Raw genomic sequence first — 20,762 nt, forward strand, 5'->3', positions numbered from 1 at the left:
ATGAAATAGAAATTGTTTGCTCGACTGATTTGTATTTGTTTATTCATTCTTTGCTTGTTTTGCGCTTAGTTCCGACAACAGGAAGTAGGAGGTAGGACTGTTTTTCTCGACCAACCGTCGGTTCTTGATGACGTGTTTTGTAGGCGGCTAATTCTGTCTATTGTGTTTATCTTGAGCTCTCCAGTTTTTCTTCGTGAATGGATACACCGTTGCCGTTAAATATTCTTACCCCTCGTTTGGACATGGACTGGAAAACATCTTAGATATTAGTCAGCTGTGCACAAATGCGAAAATGAACAAAGGCTGGCTGGAGCTCGAGAGTGATCCAGGTAACAGATTTTAATAGGCAACACAGCTAACTAACGTTAGCTTCCACATAAAGCTAGATGGGCAGTCCAGCTCCCCTTAGCTGCTCGACTTACCAGACTTATAGAGCAAGTTTATTGCAAGAGTGAAACATGGTTAAATGTTTAACGCTTTTGTGTCGTGAAGTTGATGGAGCGAGCAACCAAAGTGCGAAATATGAGGAGGACTAACGTTATCAGAAAACCTAATGTAACGTTACTGGTCTTTTATTTGTATTTTAGTGAGTTTTTGAACCCTTAACTAATTGTTTTTTTTTTTATTTCAGGATTGTTCACTTTGCTAGTGGAAGATTTTGGTGAGTATCTCAAAAGCAGTGGCTAAAACTTCTCACATTGTCTTATTGTGAATTACCAGTACATACAACTCCAAGTATGAGTCTAATGGGGCTGATGAAGCAGTTAAAGTGTTTCCTTGTGTGTGTGTCTACTCTGTAGGTGTCAAAGGCGTCCAAGTGGAGGAAATCTATGACCTTCAAAGCAAGTGTCAAAGGTATGATGTTGTAACCAGTCAGGTTGATCCAAGTCTGTTTGGTAAGCAATGAATGCAAGTAAACCAAGGCTGGAACTACCTGGTAGGTCTGCTGAGTAATGACGTCCGAGCTCATGTCTTAAACCAAAGAACGTTTTTTTTCTTGCCACTTGTTGGACTGTACCAAAAACACGTGAAAATCATTAGTATTATTTTTCAGTCCCGTCTATGGCTTCATCTTCCTGTTCAAGTGGATCGAGGAGCGTCGATCCAGGAGGAAAGTTAACACTTTGGTGGATGAGACCTCCGTCATTGATGAGGAAATTGTAAATGATATGTTCTTTGCTCATCAGGTAAGTGTTCATGTGATCATAGATGTTGGCAGTTTTAGTAGTTATTGCTGTGACATTAAACCTTCATTAGTGATCTGTCATAAAATTTATAGTAGCTCTCTTATGAGCTGTTGTGTTTTAGATCCAGGATGCTCCTGAGCATATTTCATTCACTAATACACTGTAAATCGGGGCTAAATTTAACAATTATGTTGGAGAACAGTGGTTTTAGTTTGGAGTCATTGTTTAATCATTCAGTTAGCCAAATTGATAATAAATAGTTTTTATAACTTATTAGGCCTCAAAGTCATTCATAAGAGTTTCTAGCCTTTAAAAACATTTTTGTGGATTAGTTGATAAATTTCAAACATGTAGAAATAAAAAAAAATAAATCTAATTGAAGCTTTAAAAAAATGTTATGTACAACAAAAACTAAAAGAACAGTGAACCTATATAACAAATGTTTTAAAGGAATCCTCAAAAACAAAAAGGTTTACATGGTTGAAAGGTAGGAAGTATACACTTATTAATTCCAAAAATCTTTGGAATCTTTATATTGTATGAAATGCCAGCAAATCATGGCAGTCTAAACAGCATTTTAACATGAAAAAAATATAAAATGTGTGCACGCATACATCCCTTCATTTAGGAGCCAATTCCAGCCAATGTGTATAAATTAATACCTGAAATAAAGCTGACTAGAAGAGTAGTCATTTGAATATTTATTTTCAGTGAACCACTGCTTATCAACTAATTTCAGCACGCTTTTAAAAATAGACGTGTCCCAATCTGAAGAGATGGTCCTGGTAAAATGAAGTTATAAATAAAAACATAGATAAAAACACATCAGTATATTCAGAAATTAGTAAGGGACATAAAGTCACCATAGCACAAATTAAAAAAAAATGCAGAGTTTGATCCGACAAGTGCCTAAAAACAAAGGAAGCATTTGCCATTTCTCATAAATTTAGAGATGTTTTACTGCTCACAACCCTTCAAAATCCTTATCTTTTTATTCATCTTGCAATAATGCTCATAGAACAATACTTAGTTGTATTCTAACCTGGACTTTTGTTCATGCTGTCATTTTTTAAAATCTAGCTGATACCAAACTCATGTGCCACCCACGCTTTGTTGAGTGTGCTTCTGAACTGCAGTGGTGTGGAGCTCGGCACCACCCTTAGTCGCATGAAGGCTTTCACAAAAGGCTTCAGTCCAGAGGTAAGACATTTCTTATACTCACCTGTGTGTCTACAGCCACCTTCTTGGTCTCAGATATTCACCACTCCAATTTCCTCACCCACTCTCATGTTTAACTTTGATTTGTATGCATTTTCAGAGTAAAGGTTACGCAATAGGAAATGCCCCAGAGCTTGCTAGAGCACATAACAGCCATGCCAGGTGGGTTACAGTCACAGTGAGCGGTTCCTTTTTTAAAATGTTTGGGTGTCTCTGATTCTGTGAGACGGGAAAAATCCTCTGTGATTTGTCTGCTGTACTGTGGGAGATGTCAGGCTCCGTGCCTTCATCAGTTTCTGAGGCTCTCTTTCTGTGTTTCTATGGAGACCGGAGCCCAGGCACCTGCCAGAGAAACAGAACGGGATCAGTGCAGTGCGGACCATGGAAGCCTTCCACTTTGTTAGCTACGTGCCCATCAAAGACCGCCTCTTTGAGCTCGACGGGCTCAAGGCGTACCCCATTGACCACGGTATGACTGACACTGACATAGAAATACACAGAGCTGCTCTTGTCACACTGATTAGTAGCACTTTGGCTGCCTTTAAACTACTAAAACAAAGTCATTTTAAAGTGTACACATATGGAAAAGATGGGTTTTCAGTGACACTGATACATTGTTTAGAACCATTATTCTGATTTCTTCACCTTTTAGAGAATTTGAAATTATTATTATTTTCAGCGACTTTCAAATCATTCTTTAGCCTAAGATCAGGTGTTGCCTCTTTCGTCATTGATTGAAACCAAAAGGGAACAGGCCTTCTGCTCCAAAAGTCCCAAAACAATGGAGTGCTCTTCCTGACATGAATGACAAAATCTTTTAAAATGTATGTAAGAGCATTTATAACCTTATGACACATTTGCCATGAATTATATATATGTATTAGTGTTCTTCAGCTTAAACAATTAACTCAACCAATTTCACCTATTAAGGTGTGTTGCTGACAGATCCATCAATATGCTGACATTGTCTGATTAAATTAACAAGACAATCTTTTCATTTATTTAATTGCATTTATTTAAACTACAGACTTATAAAGCCATATTTGCTGTGAATTAGATAAATGCATTGAGTGTTGTTTCATTAAAGGGTAACTCAAGACTACAAGTATTGGGGAGTACTACTGCAAATGTGAAAAAAAAGCTGTGTAAAGTCTTTTGTGGCTCCGGAGGAAGCTGCATACAATCTGATAAATGGTCTCAAGTGATGTCACTCAGTGGCTAAGTTGCATTGTGGGTAATGTAGGCAGCAGGTTTCAAAAAGGAGGAACGATGCGTGGAATAAAAGAGGTGATATCTCTAGTTCTGCTGAATGGACTGTTATATACTATCCATCATGAGTGGAACAGTGTAAGAGAAGTGCAATGCTTGACCAGTGAGGTGCTTTTCAGAATCTGGTGCTTACATTACCCACAACGCAACATAGCAAGTGAGTGGCATCACTGGAGGTAATTTATCAGATTACATGCAGCCTCTGAAGCCACAGAAAGCTTTATAATACTTTATTCACATATGCACTTGTACTCCTTGAGACCTGCAAGCACACTTTAATGTGGCAAATTGGTGGAGTTACCCTTTAATTATGTCAGTTGTTGAACCTATATATGTAGGCATGTATGTATGTAAGTATATATGTATTGCTACTTGAATGAAGTATAATATTTCACTCTATTTTAGGGCCTTGGGGAGAAGAAGAGGAATGGACCGATAAAGCTCGGCGTGTTATCATGGAGAGGATTGGATTGGCCACTGCCGGGTAAGTCCTGAGCCAGTCAGCTCGAGCTGTAATGGTTCACCTTCTACACACATACACACCCTCAAGGCTTCATTCGCATGCATCTACTCTGCTCTTTTTCAGTGAGCCGTACCATGACATTCGCTTCAACCTGATGGCAGTGGTGCCTGACCGCAGGATGAAATATGAGTCTAAACTGGAAATTCTAAAGAGGAATCGACAGACTGTTCTGGAGGGTCTACAAAAGGTCAGTAACTGAAGTTTCATTACAGGCATATTATAACACCACTGCTCCTTTAGTTACAGAGTCAGGTCAGGTTTTTCTGTGGCTGTAGCTGTGAGAAGCTTCAAAATGGACTTTCTTCATATACTTTGGGCTTGTCTCATACATTGTCTGAAAATCATTTGTTGACATCTTGAAGGTCCATTTTGAAGGATATAGGATCTATTGGCAGAAATGCAATCTAATATTCATGATACTGTTTTAATTAGTCTATAATCACAGAAATAAATGGTTGTGTTTTCTTGGACTTCAAATGATCCTCCTCTTTCAGAAAGTCGCCATGTTAGACCGCTGTGTTTCTACAGTAGCCCAGAGTGGTCAAACCAAGCGCTCACTCTTCAGGGGGCCTTTTGTATTCTTACAAGCGGCAGTGAGACGAGGAGTGTTCTGTTTTTTTAGTCACGTGGAAAATGTTTTGTATCTCGTCTTCAGATGATCCGCCTCACTCAGCCTGAAATTGTCCATGACAAGAAGGAGAAAGACTCTTCCTCTCCTGACGATAGCACCTCGGCGATCAAGAAAGAGGCAGATTCTGAGCCGGTTACATCCCATGGGACTGACCAGGCTGCTTCAGGTACATCTGTCAGCCCTGTTTGCCCAGTTTTTGTTGGCACATATCTTGTGAAGTGTGTTGGGGCTTGTCAAAATCCTTTAACTGAAACACACCTGACTGTCATTTTAGATTCAGTGGATGAGTCAGGAGCTCAGTCTAAAGATGCCACGAGCCACTCCAGAAACTCTAAGGTCATGGGCAAACCACCTGCCCCCACAGGAGGAGGCCTGCAGCAAGTCACCAGTCCCAACCCCATCGTTCAACGCCTGCCAGCTTTCCTGGACAACCACAATTATGCCAAGTCTCCAATGCAGGTAGAGGAGAAGTCAGGTGTAAAGGTCATGGGTCAGAAAGTGAGTGTGAGTTTGTGTGCGTTTGCGTGCGTGTGTGTGTGTGCATGTTCAGAACTCTCCTCACCAATTTCAGTTGTTTTGTATGATAAGAGCTGTGTTTATCAATTATTCTGCCAGTTATGTTCTCTATTAATCCTTTGCTCCAGATAACCAACAGGCACAGTTTATTATTAACTATAATAGTTTTTATCAAGTGCAGCAAAGCAGCAAATCTTCACATTTGCAGTTTTTGCTCTAAAATGATTTAGTCAAAATAATTGCCAATTTGTTTTCCACTGATTTCACTCATTTACTTCTGCTTTAGTTGTCCTTTTTAATTTATGTGACATTGGCCTCTATAGCATTTACAAAATACATTATTCAATTTCCTTTTTTAATTAGATTTTGTTTTCAGCAATACAACTCAACATACCAACCCCCCACATTAGATTACTTGATGAATAGCAGGCTTTACAAGCCTATATTGTGTAGTTACAAGCCAGGCCTGCACAGTATGGCTAACATATTGTGGTTATTACAATTCCAATATGATTTCCGATAAGGGGGAATGATTTGTTTTGCCTTACAAGTTTCATTTTCACTTACATCTGGAGCACAAGATTTGTAGGCCAGGACGTCTCTGCAGCAATACAGTACTTCATTATAATGCTGCTTTGTCACACATTGTATTGATGTTTTAAATTGCAATTGCCTATATTGTGATTTCTCTTATATTTTGATTAGTTGTGCAGCCCTATTACAAGGTACTGGTTAAGATTGATGGGTGTTTTAGTTTATATTTGGGTCAGTTTTCCAGTTTTTATTAGTGATCATGCTGTTTTTGTTTCTGTGGAAATAAACTTGATCCATCCAGTCTTCTCAAAACACTTCAGTTTTATTTATATAGCCCTTTATGACACCCTACATCCAACCTGACCCATTTGCTAGAACACAGTCAGGTGTTACATTGAGTTATATGAAAACACTGCTGTGCTAGTCTTCTTGCTGCTGGACAGATCACACATTGATCTCAGTCTGTCTCAGATCTGACCGTGGGTGTATTTAGTCAGGTGGCATTATTCAGAAAAAATAAACCACTGTACTGGTACTTGCTGTTGTTGAGGCAGCCCTAATTGATCTTTCAATAAGATCAAGCCTGTAAGATCGTGTTAACAATTCTCTGGAGGTTTATAAAGATTCTCTGATTTACAGGAGGAGGAGGATCTTGCTGCTGGAGTCGGTCGCTCTCGAATAGCAGGGCCTCCCCAGCACCCATACTCGGATGATGAAGATGACTACGAGGATGAGGAGGAGGAAGTAACTGGTTCAACTGGCACACCTAGCAGGTTAGCATTGAAATGTGCATGGAAGCATTATTTCTTTTTATGTTTCTGTCTATGAGGCTAAAGCTGTTTCAAGAAGTGTTTTCAGTTGGTCATGCTTTGGATTTTGCCTCATTTAGGTTTAGACGGAAGGCAAGTCTGCGCTCACGAACAGGGCGGGCAACGACAGGAATGGAGAGCCAGATTGCCCTCTCTGTGTTGGCTGAGAAACTAAAGAAAGAGGCCCAAAGAAAAGATGCCCTGAACACACCCCTTTCTGTGCGCACAGAAGGGCGCACCGGGGGCATCTGCATCACATCTGCTTCACAGCCTTCCCCAACACCCAGCAATGAAAGCACCGACACAGCCTCTGAGATTGGCAGCGCCTTCAACTCGCCACTGCGCTCACCAGCGCGCTCGCAGGCTGCCACGCGCCCGTCCAGTCCAGTTGCATCCCATCTGTCTCGTGTACTGTTCGGAGAAGATGAGATGCTGAGGCTAGACTCCAGACACAACCGTGCTGTAAGAGAACTGGGTCCCTCTGTCAGCATAGCCTTGTTACACCTGCAGGAGGACGGAGTCATCTTTGCTCTCCCTCAATCTGGTGAGCAGAAGAGATCGTTGCTGTCGTCCATGTTATTTACAAGGATGGTTTGAAAGACTCTGCTGAAGCAAGCACTTCAGTGTCACTTAATGTTTAGAGCATAGTCAGAGCATATTAATCAGTGGAGATGTTAGAAGTAAACAGTGTGGGGTGAGCTTAATGAGAATAACATGCACTACTATAGGGTGCTGAAAGTCTGGAAAATGCTTCAATTTAACAGTTGTTTTTTTTAAGGTTATGTGAAAGTCTATATTTATCCTATATTTTGACTGCTCCAAGCTCCCAGTCCAAACCACTAGCTGCATGGCAAACTGAGCTTACTAGCTCATCTGCAGTTAGCAGCAGTTAGCTGTTCCTCTGATGATATGCTGCCATGTATTTGTATGAATTTGGCAGCATGGCAATTCTTACACATTGAACCTTTTTTTTAATGTGAACAGTTAATATACTAAACAAAATGACAATGTACACGGATTGCTGTTGGTATGAAGGAATTTTGTAACCTTTATTTTGTGCATCTGCATTCATGTGTTGATAACATTTTGGTTTAGATGCTGTAAAAAGTGCTTTAAAAGCCACCAAACCCTGCTACTTTGAGTAATCTATTGTCCTGCTACTTTCAATGGACTGATATTTTATCTGTTGCCTGTGCAGTAGATGCGGCTGCTGATGGCACAAAGCAGCCTTGCACTCCAGAGAAGACAAAAGACAAAGAGAAGGCGGGAGAGAAGGAAGGAGTGAACAAGGCAGACGAGGGACCATCTGCGGAGGTGAAAGAGGAGGAGAGCAAAGATGGAGCAGAGGTGAGAAAGGAAACGCCCAACGCTATGGAAACGGCTGCAGACAGCAAGGCCCCTGGGGATAAATACTCTCCCAAAGTAAGTCTGAGAATGTCCCTCATGTTTTAATGCACTGTAGTATGAACCTTGCTTTGCTTTTCAGCCTGCCAACACAACACAGTACGCTCACATTTTTTCCCGCTTGTACTGCCAATTAGGGAACTGGTTCTAAAGCTGTACACAAAAAATATATAATAAACAGACACACACACACATTGTTTAATCCTATTCTCTTTCTTGAAGGAGCTGCTGGCACTGCTCAAGTGTGTTGAGGCGGACATTGCCAACTATGAGGTGTATCTAAAGGAGGAAGTAGAGAAGAGAAAGAAATACAAAGTAGGTTTTGTTAACTTGGAACCAATCCAATATATCTGGTAAGAGATTGTCTTTTAATAAAAGTCTTTTGTTTTCAATTGATCAGATTGATGATCAGAGGAGGACCCATAATTACGACGAGTTCATCTGCACCTTCATATCGATGCTGGCCCAAGAAGGTAAATCTGCACTATTGTTTTTACCCTGAACCGTTCCATCAAAACCAAATGTCAAGTGAAGCCCAGTTAAATTCCTGGTTTATCTCTGTTGAATCATTATTAGTGTCCTCATTTTTCACAGTTTATACCAAGATAATGAGTAAACTGTAGAAATGCGTTAAGCTGTTAACCGTTGAGAACAATCAAAGAGACTGATAACCGTTATTACCAATATACCAATATACATCTGCAGTTGAAATAAGATCTTAGTTTCAAAACTGAAAATAACCAGTGTTGGAATGTAACTAAATACAACTTACACAAGAACTGCACTTATATACAATTTTGAGGCGCTTGAACTTCACTTACACAAAATTTTGGAGGCACTTTTTACTCTACTGTTTATTTGATAACTATGATCAAAAAGAAGATGGACTAAAACATGAGAACATTTTAACCACCATATATGTTAAAAAAACGTATTACATGCTTAACAAAGCTGTCATTTTGTTGTTCTTTTCCTTCATTCAACTGGGTTTCTTCTGCAGGAATGCTGGCCAGCCTCGTGGAGCAAAACATTTCTGTGCGCCGTCGGCAGGGAGTGAGCATCGGCCGCCTGCACAAACAGAGAAAGCCCGACCGGAGGAAACGCTCCCGACCTTACAAAGCCAAGCGCCAGTAATCACAAACAATCACAACTCCTGTGAGTAACTTACTCCCGTGAGCACCGAGCAATCACCACGGAGAAAAAGAAATGGATGCACTTCTGAAACTTTTCTCCTAAAGGCAGTTTAGTGTTGTATTTTAGCCAGAGCCTCGTCTTCTTCTTCATGAAATCAACTACGTGTTTGGTTAGTTATTTTATCATTTATGTATATACTGTATGTACCACCGTTTTAGTCTCAATGTAAATGTTCTTCTTTCTCGCGCCATTATTATCATCGAATTGTAAATATGAAAAAAGGCATGACCCCAGTGATGCAACTGAATGCTTCTCATCTCACACAGTATTCATTCTTATTGAAGATCCTCTCTACAGTCTTGTGGTCAGTACAGTTTAGTGTGTCACTAAATATACAGTTTGGTAACAAATCAGTATAGCCTCAACCTTCACTCATGTTTTTATGGTGCCAATAAAGTATTGAATGTTTTGACAATAAAGGTTCATGTATTTTACTCATCCAAAGCATTTCAGTCTCACTACATAACATAAAAAGCATCTTTTAATCACATTCTTTGAAACTCAAGAAGAAGTCAAAATGCATTTTTTTTTGTCTTTTCATTGGAATGTCTTTTCAACTAAGGGCCTTTCGCTGTGTATGTACTGTATGTTTTCTTGAAGTCCTGCAAATGGGAAAACAAGCTTTTGTGTTATTTTTGTACCTGAAATGGATCTCGAAGTGAGTAAATATAAATTGGGCTGTGTGTTTTGTACATATGTATCTGTTAAATGGCTGACCTGTACACTGAGTTCAGTTGTTCTTTGTGCTTGCCAGTTCATACTACAATAAAATTCCTGAAAATATCTTGCTAGCTCATATCCAGATTTCTTTTATGGTATCTTATTCATGTGAAGAGAGGTTAGCATTACAGTGTTTCATGATGGCAGTTAATGAATTGATTGAAACAGGTTTACGATGGTTCTTATGAGGTTTGATTTCTTTGGTGTCTCACATCGAGAGTTTTATTGTAGTGACAGTCGGCGTACACTAGGGAGGGCAGTCATTCAGAGATGAAGGGGACCGTCTCTTTTACTACACCTTAAGGAGGACCATTCACAGTTAAAATGGATTTCATGTGGCATGGCGGCTGGGCGGTGATATACACGTGTATCCAGATGAACATGTAGTATTCCTTGTGTAGTTTCCAGTTTTCATCTCCAACAGTTCTTTGTTATATTTCAGTTCTAATAGAATAATGCACAGCCACAGTTTAATCCAAAAATGTTTTTTACATTCATTAAGTTTTATGGGGTTTTTTTGTTAGGTTTTTTTTTTGTTAGTATAGTATATAACTATTTATTACTAGATACTCTGAGCTTAAGTAAAATGAATCCCTGTCAACATGACATTTTGATGCTATTTGCCCAGTGTCAGTCTTTACCTTTGGACATGTTGGAGCACTGGTATTATAATCTTATAATAATGACACTGTCTCTGGCAGAGCAGCGAAGAACACACAGTAGCCTATGTGGGAGAGGGAACTAAAAAAGAAATACTCCTCCACCACATATCTTCAGTGGAGCAGATGTTTGAGTTGAATAAGCCACGCTGTAGTGTTATGTCACCACTGTTCGCCTGTAATTTGGTTTAGAGATACAGACCAATAGCTGCAGCTGGCCTCATTATACTGCCTAATAGCATATTTGCAAACATACCGTAGCCTTCGCATAATTCCACTGCTGACACTGTCGCTTGTCCAATAATGTTTTATTTGCATTTTTTCATATCATATTTAGATGAATGCATAAGCATTGTCAATCACACCTCTGAGAGGAATAGGTTTAGGTCTACTTTTCATGGCCTTTTTAGATAAGACAGGTGAGGAGTGACAGGAAATGTGGGTGACTGAGAGAGAGAGAGAGAGAGAGAAGAGGATGATAGCAGCAAAGGGTGACAGGTTGGAATCAAACAAAGGGTTGCCGCGGTAAGGACACTGCCTCTGTACATGGGGCGCCTAAACTTAAAGTTACTTTCATTATGAAGTCATCCACTTCTACTTTTCTGGATTTGTTGATTAACTTGGTCTATAGTATGTCAGAAAACAATTTGCTAAAGCACCTAGCTGACATATCCAAATTGCTTATTTTGTCAGGTTAAGGGTCAAAATGGATTAATTAAAAAATGTATAATGAAAAGACCAGCCAATGTTACCATTACAAAATCAGGAAGCAAACCATATTCGGCCCTTTTGCACATAAGACTTAAACCATTAGCCCAATCAATTATCAAAAATAGCTGAATAATTGTCTGCTGGTTGACTCATCAGTTAATTGAGTAATGGTTTCAGCTGCAGGGAATTTTTTGTATTAAATAATCAACACAGTCAAAGCTGATACATATCCAAAAGGCTTATCTTGACTGTCTGATTAAATGAAGAAGAAAATCTTTTAATTTATTTAATTGCATTTATTTAGACTAAAGCCTTATGACACATTTTCTGTGAATCAGATAAATGCGTTTAGTGTTGTTTCATTAAAGGGTAAGTCAAGACTACAGGTCTTGGAGTACCACTGCATGTATGAAAAAAAGTAGAATAAAGCCTTTTCCTCCAGAGGAAGCTAAATGTAATCTGACAAATTGCCTCCAGTGTTGTCACTCAGTGGGTAAGAGGGACTGTGGGTGATACAACAAACTGACCTTAAAGAACAACAAAATTTCATACTGTTTTACTTTGTTTATATTTGGCAGACCCTGCCACGTTTCTAGCTTCAGACATTCTGGGACCTTATTTTCCTCTAAGAACAGCTTGTTTATTCAGTTATGGAAAAAAAAAATATTTCTGAGTTTGTATTGGTACCTTATTAGATAGATAGATAGATAGATAGATAGATAGATAGATAGATAGATAGATAGATAGATAGATAGATAGATAGATAGATAGATAGATAGATAGATAGATAGATAGATAGATAGATAATTTCTTCCCCCACAACCCAAATGTAATTAGATTAAAATAGGTATGTTTCAGAATCAGGAAACGAACAAACAAACAATCAAACAAACAAATCAATCAATCAATCAATAAGAAATATTAAAAATATTTATACAATGAGCCTGATTGGTTATTAAACCTTATGCTGTCTTTTGGTTGACTAAGCACTTACCTGAATAAAAGTTTCAGCTTCAGTTAATTTTATGATTCAGTGATCAATACAGCCAAATGGTTTAATATCATGGACCCCTAACAGGAATTAAGATCTAAAATATAGACAAATGTGATGAATGGTTGTTTCTTTTTAAACACGCAGCCAATGACAATACATAATTCATGTTTTAAAAAAAAAACAAATGTTTTATGAGGGACAGGCTGAGTGAGGGAGGTCCCATTGGTCTCCAGTCATGTGGCGCACAGGACTCAGAGGTATTTACGTGGTGACTTGAGATAACCGAGCCTCGTGAGCGCGCACGTACGAGACACACAGTTCCCACCCATTGCGTCAGCGCGCTCCCCTCGCCCTCTCCGTCAGCGCGCGTGCTCCGTGCGGGATGCTGAATTGTAGGTGATGATGGCGGAAGGGGAGCAGCGCTGAGTTTCATTTGAGTTCTTACCACAGCTGTAGAACCATCTACAACATCGTTTCTGTCCGTCGAGACCTATCCCGAGGCGATGGGGAACGAGGCCAGCATGGAAGGGGAGGGACAGGCGGGACAACCCGGCCCCGCCGTCCCTGCTGCAGGGGCTCCGGCTTCCATTTCAGCACCACCGGACTCTGGACAGCTCATCAAGCCCAGCAATGGAGCGCCAGCCGGAGGAAGTGGGGCTGCACCCGGGCCGGGGATTAACAGGTAGCCGCGATAGCTAGGACGCGTCTCCGCTAAAGTGTGGGGGGGAAACCGGGGAGGCTACACGGCGGTGGTCCGGCGTGTAGCGTACGGTACATCTGTACGGTGTGGAGCGTAGATATAAGGCTCAACCGACTGCGTGGAGATAGACTTGAATGGGTGCTTAATTATTTATTTCAATATCCTTGTCAACACAATTCACCACCCCTCTTGCGAGACCCGTTTCTGCTCGTTGGCAGCACCGCCCGGTCGCCTGTACCGTCAATTTGGGTCGAAAAATTGAACACGCAAGGCTCTCGGTGCACAATCAGTAATACGTAAAATGTATCTTTAGTTGGCATTTCTACGCCCGCTTTTCACGGTGTCTGTCCCGAGGCGGCAGGAGCCAAGTCTCATGAATGAATGAGCGACATTTTTTGTATTCTCACATATTCTCTGAATATTTAAGGAATGGATCATCACAGATATCAAAGCTTGTGATATTTGTGTTGAAGGGGCTCAGTCAGTCAGTCAGTCAGTCAGTCAGTCAGTCAGTCAGTCGGTCGGGTCCATTACAGCCTGATTTCCTGAAACATGCCAGCAAGCACAAAGTCATTCCGAGAAATCGCCTTCCTCCTGATGATGAAGAGGCGTCTGTGTCATGTGTAGGATGACAGTGCTCACCACCATGAGGTGTCTTGAGTACCTGTCTCACTTATCAGATCTCAATCCAAATCAATATGCAGCCAGGGTTAAAATTGTTTTTCACTGCTGTCAACTGCACTGAGGAAAAAAAATACAAAATAATTCATTTTTTGCTGTTCAGACACTGAGCCCAGACACATTAACGGCCTCACATGATAATATTACCGTTATTTTGGCAGGTGCATATGAGATCCACCACAACAAGGCACCATAGGCTGTTAAAATATCAGCCTTTTTCCAAAATGATTAGTGTTTAATCACATGTAGCCTGTAGGTCTCTATTTACTGTGTGGGTGTGTGGGAGGGTTTACCCTTCCAACATGATCTGATATTGCCTTAATTACACCGTTCAACAGTTGTAGACCTGAATATGCACAGGAGAGGAGCCACAGCTGCATCTTGGATTCGCCTCAGCATCTTTACACACACACACACACACACACACACACACACACACACACACACACACACACACACACACACACACACACACACACTCTCTCTGTCTCTCTCTCTCGCCACTTGCATTTCAGCCCGCCATCTAGAAAAGATGTATGGATTTTTTCACGCTGCAAACCTTCGTTCAAGGCGCAAGGCTTTTTGTCATTGACTTACTGCTCGATTTGTGTCATAACGCAAAGTGATTGTGAGGTATGATGGCAGACGTGTTTTCCGTGCTGTAACTAGAAAAAAATCGTACCCCTTTAGTGATGTTTAGGCCCGTCTGTGTTCCTGTTTGGAAAAAGCACTCCGTGTTCATCCTGTATGTTCACTGCGGGGCAGGTTTAAAGGCTCATAGCTCCCATGTAACCTCATGATTTTTTTATAGCTTGATTTCTCTCTGGTATCCACCCTGGCGTGTCTCATAAGGTGATGGCGAGTGCTCGGAGAGGGATGGAACGAGAGAGAAAGAGAGAGTATTATCTTAAAATGTATTTTTTTCCTTAAGATCGAGGCTGTACGTCTTTCGTGGCTTTAAACACTCATCCACAAAGAACTCGTGAGAGCGTAAGAAACAATGAGAAGGTGGATGGGCCGGAGCTGTAGATAAAAGACTTTCATCTTAATTAAAATGAGCAGCATTTCTCGAGTTTGCCTATTAATATGAATGGGGACATAATATGTTATATATAGCCATATTCAGATGTCTATAGGCATTTTTTTGCTCAGTACGTTTTATATTTTATTCATCGCAGTCAAAGAAATAAATCCGAGCCCATATATTTATATGTCAATTTATGGGAGTCACCCTACACAAAGCACCTCAATGCCAGCTTCTTCTCTAATCATAATAGACTGGACTCTAATCATAAGAGACTGGACCAAATGCACAGTCATCCTGATTTAACGACCAGATTTATTAGAAATAAGAAATGCTTCATCATGTGGTGTCATAACGTTTTAAAGTACTGAGAGCTAATGGATCCAGTTTGTCATACACATGCCATTCATGTTGGCTCTTTTCAGACAGTGTAAATCATTAAGCAGGGTCCGTCAATATCAGTCACAAAGCCATTAGAAACCCAAAACAATGTTGCAGTTTGTCAAAAAACCCTGAAAATTATAATGGATGCAGTTGTGTTCTATAAGCCACAGTGTACAAAACAGTATGCCCTCATAATTAATTTACCCTCAGCAATGAAAGCACTGCTCACCATGTAGCCAACACAGCAAATGGTTATCACAACTCAAACAAATAATGCAAAAGCAGTTCTTATTATTTATGATGCAACTGTGGGATACAGAAAATGGATTGTCAGAAACTGGGAATGTAGCGTTGCTCAGATGTCCAATAGAAGGAATAACAAAGCTTGTGAAAGATGATTTAGCGAACACAAGAAAGGAAACAATATGTGTTTGTACATTATACGTAGGTGGTTAGGCCAACTGAACCGGTGCAACACGCTCGCACGCTCAGTGTGTTGCACCCCCTCAGACTGTAGACGGTCCATCTCAAATACACTGTGACTCAATGACTGAGGCTCAGCTTCCATGTGTATTTTGGCAGAACAGACACAGTGGTTGGTGTAGTGTGAAGCAGGCACACTGGTGCACCCAACCACAGTCTGTGCCTCTCATGTATTACCATTACATTTGAGTCACACTGAGCTGAGCTTCAGATAATCAGGAATGTACACACCATACAATCTTTGAAAAACTCAGAAGGTTGTTTAGAAATGCCGACAGCTGTTCTTAATGTATTTCCATCAATCCTTTAGACTCTTTTAACCATGTGGATGACGGAAATCTGTTACCCATTGTGTGATGAAAAGCATTCTGGACCTGTTTCTGAAGTTGTGACTCATTGTTTAGGTAGCCAAGAATGATATACGTCCGGCTCTCTTTTGAAAACAGATTTTATTGCATTGTTTTGTAAAATATAATACAATACAATACAATACAATTCTTGCACAATGTAGTGTGATGTTTATATCTGCCCCACAAAATCCACATGCTATTGCTTCCGGTGCCATGTATAGTAATCTCAGTGCTTTTTCATCCATGACTTCGTTAGTTCGCTTTGTATATACTCTTAAAAGTTGACTGTTCGTTCTTGTACATAGAGTTAATTTTTTGATTATTACAATAATCATGTAGGTGTTTTTAACTACAGAATACAGAGAATATTGGTAAGAAACATCAACACAGAAATATAACTGATTATAAGTCCAAAACTGGTTCATATTGTTCAAACTAAACAAAGACGTATGTCATTCTGGCTGCCATATTTGTTGTGATTTGGAAAAAGAGGCACAACTTGTGGAAACTGTTATGCAGTAAGGACAACATGTTTGTTTAGATTTGGAAAATACTTTCAGAACAGCTGCAAATGTACATATACATATATATATATATATATATATATATATATATATATATATATATATATATATATATATATATATATATATATATATATATATATATATATATATATATATATTAGTCTTAGAGATTCCTATAAATATATATATATGTCTGAATGTCAGACACAAGCCAAGCCTATGGTGCACACTGCCGCTCACCTGTATGACGCTTGAACAATCACCATAAAACAAAAGGTAGCTTTAACACACAGTCTGTGTACTGTCTTTGGGATCATTGTTCAAGGGCCCCTTGTTGCGATTGTGATGTAGTCTGCTTCACGTGACGCCAGGTGGGAGACTTAAAGTTTCAGCACGACGGCTCCAACATGATGGGAGTATATTATCTCTACAGTAAGCTCTCTCTCATCCATGTCTCAGCTGCTCATCTGTTTGAGGGTTTGCCAACCTTGTCTGATTCAGAAGGATAAAATCTTTGCAAATAATGGAAATAAGAAGTGCTGTAGCACCAGTAACGTGATTAAGTTGTAGTTTGCTGGTAGGACTGCAATGGAAATAAGATTTTCATGGTTAACTACCTCCCCGGTATCATGATACAGGGCACTGCACGGCAATAATATGATAGTTTTGTTAGAATAAGCCTTAAAAAACAAAGGTTTTTGTTTTGGTTGAACAAACACTCTATTAGAATTTGCTAAAATATGACAGATATGAAATATCTTATATATGTTTTTTAAAACACTAATGATAGATAAACAAATGTAAATGGTATGATAACTGTTTTCATACCACAGTACATCTAGAAACCAGTATATATCGCTACAACCCTATTTTCTACTTTGATTTTCTGATGCCTTACAACAGCAACCAAAAGCTAATTCTTTTTAAAGAGCATGCACTTCTTTTGACAAAGATCGCTTGAATGTGTGTTAAGTACCTTTTGTTCCACCTTAATCTTCAGCTAAATAAGAGCTTATAAAAGCCCTTCAACACAGCAAAACAATCAAGGTGTAAGGTGTCTACCTTACACAGCACGACCAAATCAAACTGCTCAACTCCACTGAGTAATTATTAGGTAGAAAATATTTCCCCTCAGTGGAAAAAAACATGACTTTTTTCCATTTTACTCCCTTGTGAAAACAGCAGTGCTAGTCCAATGTCAGTGAGCAGACATTTCACTGTTGACTTGATGGCTTTAACATGAATTTCTCTGTGACAAGCAAACAACACGTCTGTACATACACTCAAGTTTGATGCATCTGCTTCTTGTCTGTCTTGACCTTTAAATATTACTTAATGGACAGCACACGATTGGTTTCACTCTGAAGCTCCAGCTTCCCAGTTTCATTTCCAGTGCACAGAGGAATAAATCAATGAGAAACATATAGAATCTCCATTATGGGGATAGTGATACAGGCTAAAAAAACAAGTACCCGGCTATCTGATCAGTTGCCCTGGTCCAGAGGACATATTTGACAAATCAGATGTCAATGTGTGGCAACTTTTTTTAAAAAGGATAATAGATTTGTACATTATTTATTTGTAAAGTATAAATTGTACCCTTGCAATGATTTTTATTGTACACTAAACCCTTTCAAAGTAATGTATTGGCTTGATACTTTGTGCCAGCCAATACTTCGATTTATGCTCTCAGGATTGGTATTGTCAGGTACAGCGTGGTGTTGATGTAACACTGCTGGGGCATAGTAGCGAAATAGGCACACTTGGGTGTGAAGATGTTACTGAACTGATCTCTGATTTGATGTTGAAGGAATGCTGTCCTCAGGCTGTGCTCAAAGTGAAAATGGATTTGAACGTAACATTTTAATCAAAATTGTGCTCTGATGGTTGCACACATTAGTTGCCCATTAAATGTTGGGCATTTTGCGAAAGAAGAAATCATTTGTTCTTGTTGTTGTTTAATTAAACCAGAGGTTGTTTTTTTTTAAATAACCAACTATTTATTATATCCATTTGTGTGATAGATTGTCTTTAAATGTACAAACCTGCACATTTATTCTGGTTGAACACATTCTACCAACTAGAAGTGTTGTTTTGGCTTCTTGTGACTTGTTAGGTTTTATTTGTCTTGTCTGATGATGTCGATAAAGTCTATTCAAAACCTGATGTGCACTGTGTGCTATGTACACTATTTGTCAGAGAAACAGGTTGACACACGCTTTCTTGCTAAGAGCTACTTTAGATAAGAAGCTGATACCACACTCATGGTTGGACCAGCAGCCACTTAGCTTAGCTTAGCTAAAATGATCATTCACTTGTCATCTTCTCGCCCCAATGCAGATGCAGAGTTGTATGAAGATGAAACCTTTATTTACCCATCTTTTTATTGGCATGGGGATGAGTAGATAATGACTACATTTTAATTTTCAGGTGAACTGTTCCTTTAAATTACAGTTGTTTAATGGATACAAAAGCTGAAGTATGAAAACATCAAGTTGTGTAACAGTCAAACTAGCTGTTCCCTCTTTTTCTAGTCTGTGAGTCTTTGTACCAAGCTAAACTAACCAGCTGATGGCTAAACCTTCATATTTACTGTATAGCAGTGAAAGTGATTTTGATCTTCTCATCTAAGTCCCTGCGGGACCAGTTAAACATATTTTCCAGAATGTTGAACTATTCCTTTAAATGACATTAGGATATGGTCAGATGTATTATCGAAGCTGTGTAAAGAATGTAACTCTCTTCCTGCTTCCCCACACCAAGGAAGTTTCACAGGGAGCTCCCACTACAAAAGACTGGCAGCTTACAAACCCTTCACTATCCACTTTGTGATAAAGCAAGCAATTTGCAGCACTTTAGATACAAAGCCACAAGTTGTTCTCATTGGGTTCCCATCTGCTGATGGATGAGAATATCTTAAAAAAAATCTTGAAATGATGTCTCCCAGTTCAAACTCAAAGTATCATTGAGCCACGCCTGAGGCTTTGCATAAGTCATAAGAGACTCCACTTGGTGTCTTTGCCGTTCAAGTGATTATTATTAACTTAAACTACCTTCTATCTTGTGAGGACACCGGGTAGATTTAAACTTCAGCTGCTGACTATCTGTAGCTTTAGAAATATAATCGAATGTCGAGTTTCGCCTGAAACAGAGTGGGAGGAGTGGTCCAACTCACTGTCAGAACAGTATAGTAATGGGTTCAGTGTGTAGATGTATCCTGATGGGCTCACTGCGGTGAACACAGGACTCCTGTGGAGAGTGGAACAAGGTTCGAGTTGTGCAGTGACTCACGCCATCAGCTGTGACTCAAAATTGCTGACATGCTCTATTTTAATTCCTTTATTCATCCCTTTATTTAGACAGTTCTCACAGCCTGGGTGCAGAGCTGCTGTTGAGGTTGACTTTGAAGATGACGTGCATAACAAAACAAGGTCTAAGTTTTTATGACAGTGGAAATCCTCACTTCCTACTTAACTATTGGCATGAATGCCCAAAGGGCCAGGATGAGCAAGAGAACCAAAAGTTTACAATATTGTTGTCTGATACACTACCTTTGTTCCACCCCAAAACACATTACACAGTCCAGAACAGAAGAGCTTCAAAGAGTGAAAACAAGCCACAAGGAGCACTTCACAGAAACTGAGAGGCAATATAAAATATTCAACATATGCCTCTCTGTTGGCCAACGTTTTGAGTAGTCTGATATCATAGTATGAACAACAATAAAACCTTTTACTGCCATGTGGACCTAGTGCATCTCACAGTTGAAGAGTTACAAAATATAGTGCTGCTCCTTGAAACTGAAATTAAGTCAAGATTACAGGTATAAAAACCTACTGAGATCATTAAGTGCAGCTCATAGAAAAACTCTGTACTTGGAATCAAATACACAAGCTGGATGTATTTACAGAGCAGTGCTAAAATGTTATGAGGGCTACAAACAAGGTTGCTATAATAACAAAAAGGAAATGTTCCTGTGCCTTTATTTGCCTTTCTTTCGAGGACTAACTCCATCTTCTCCTTACCATTCGCCTCTAATCACACACAATTTAATCTCACATTAATCAATGCAATATAATATCTCTACCCCCAAGAAAGGTGAGTTTCTGTTTTTATATGAATATCTGAATTATAGATGTGATTGAATCAATGAGGAAAGAATGGAAATTTTGCCATGACGTCAGTGAAATGTGTGTGCGTGTCTGTGATTAAATTAGACGGTGCGGTGAGTTTCCACAAGGTGT

At 39.5% G+C, this 20,762-nt stretch overlaps 2 protein-coding genes across 5 annotated transcripts in view; both read left to right on the forward strand.

Annotated features, from left to right (window-relative positions):
- Window positions 1-128: 128 nt before the first annotated feature.
- Window positions 129-10,069, forward strand: bap1 (BRCA1 associated protein-1 (ubiquitin carboxy-terminal hydrolase)). 2 transcript variants are annotated; one of them, XM_037102214.1, is made up of 17 exons: window positions 129-329; window positions 632-661; window positions 801-855; window positions 1,055-1,187; window positions 2,268-2,387; window positions 2,506-2,567; window positions 2,732-2,874; window positions 4,080-4,158; window positions 4,261-4,384; window positions 4,853-4,994; window positions 5,103-5,287; window positions 6,518-6,651; window positions 6,768-7,231; window positions 7,886-8,109; window positions 8,314-8,406; window positions 8,492-8,564; window positions 9,092-10,069. In XM_037102214.1, the coding sequence occupies exons 1-17, from the start codon at window positions 293-295 to the stop codon at window positions 9,223-9,225; spliced, it is 2,232 nt and encodes a 743-aa protein (XP_036958109.1). In that variant the 5' UTR covers window positions 129-292; the 3' UTR covers window positions 9,226-10,069. The 2 variants fall into 2 exon arrangements, with proteins under 2 accessions (XP_036958109.1, XP_036958110.1); XM_037102215.1 differs by having other exon boundaries at window positions 7,889-8,109.
- Window positions 10,070-12,587: 2,518 nt separating this feature from the next.
- The window catches only part of bsnb (bassoon (presynaptic cytomatrix protein) b), a 72,250-nt gene continuing 64,075 nt past the window's right edge, over window positions 12,588-20,762 (forward strand). For all 3 annotated transcript variants that reach the window (XM_037101767.1, XM_037101768.1, XM_037101769.1), the window contains exon 1: window positions 12,588-13,051. In XM_037101767.1, coding sequence (XP_036957662.1) covers window positions 12,873-13,051 — 179 coding nt within the window. In that variant the 5' untranslated portion in view covers window positions 12,588-12,872. The remainder of the gene's footprint in view (window positions 13,052-20,762) is intronic.

Source organism: Acanthopagrus latus, chromosome 6 (genome assembly GCF_904848185.1).
Source record: "Acanthopagrus latus isolate v.2019 chromosome 6, fAcaLat1.1, whole genome shotgun sequence".
NCBI lineage: Eukaryota > Metazoa > Chordata > Actinopteri > Spariformes > Sparidae > Acanthopagrus > Acanthopagrus latus.

Bases quoted from the DNA above. Each gene is read 5' to 3' on its own strand.
- bap1 (XM_037102214.1), top strand. From the start codon at position 293: ATGAACAAAGGCTGGCTGGAGCTCGAGAGTGATCCAG. The intron at 2,568-2,731 runs GTGGGTTACAGT...GTTTCTATGGAG, and splicing joins GCACATAACAGCCATGCCAG to ACCGGAGCCCAGGCACCTGC. The intron at 4,995-5,102 runs GTACATCTGTCA...CTGTCATTTTAG, and splicing joins GACTGACCAGGCTGCTTCAG to ATTCAGTGGATGAGTCAGGA.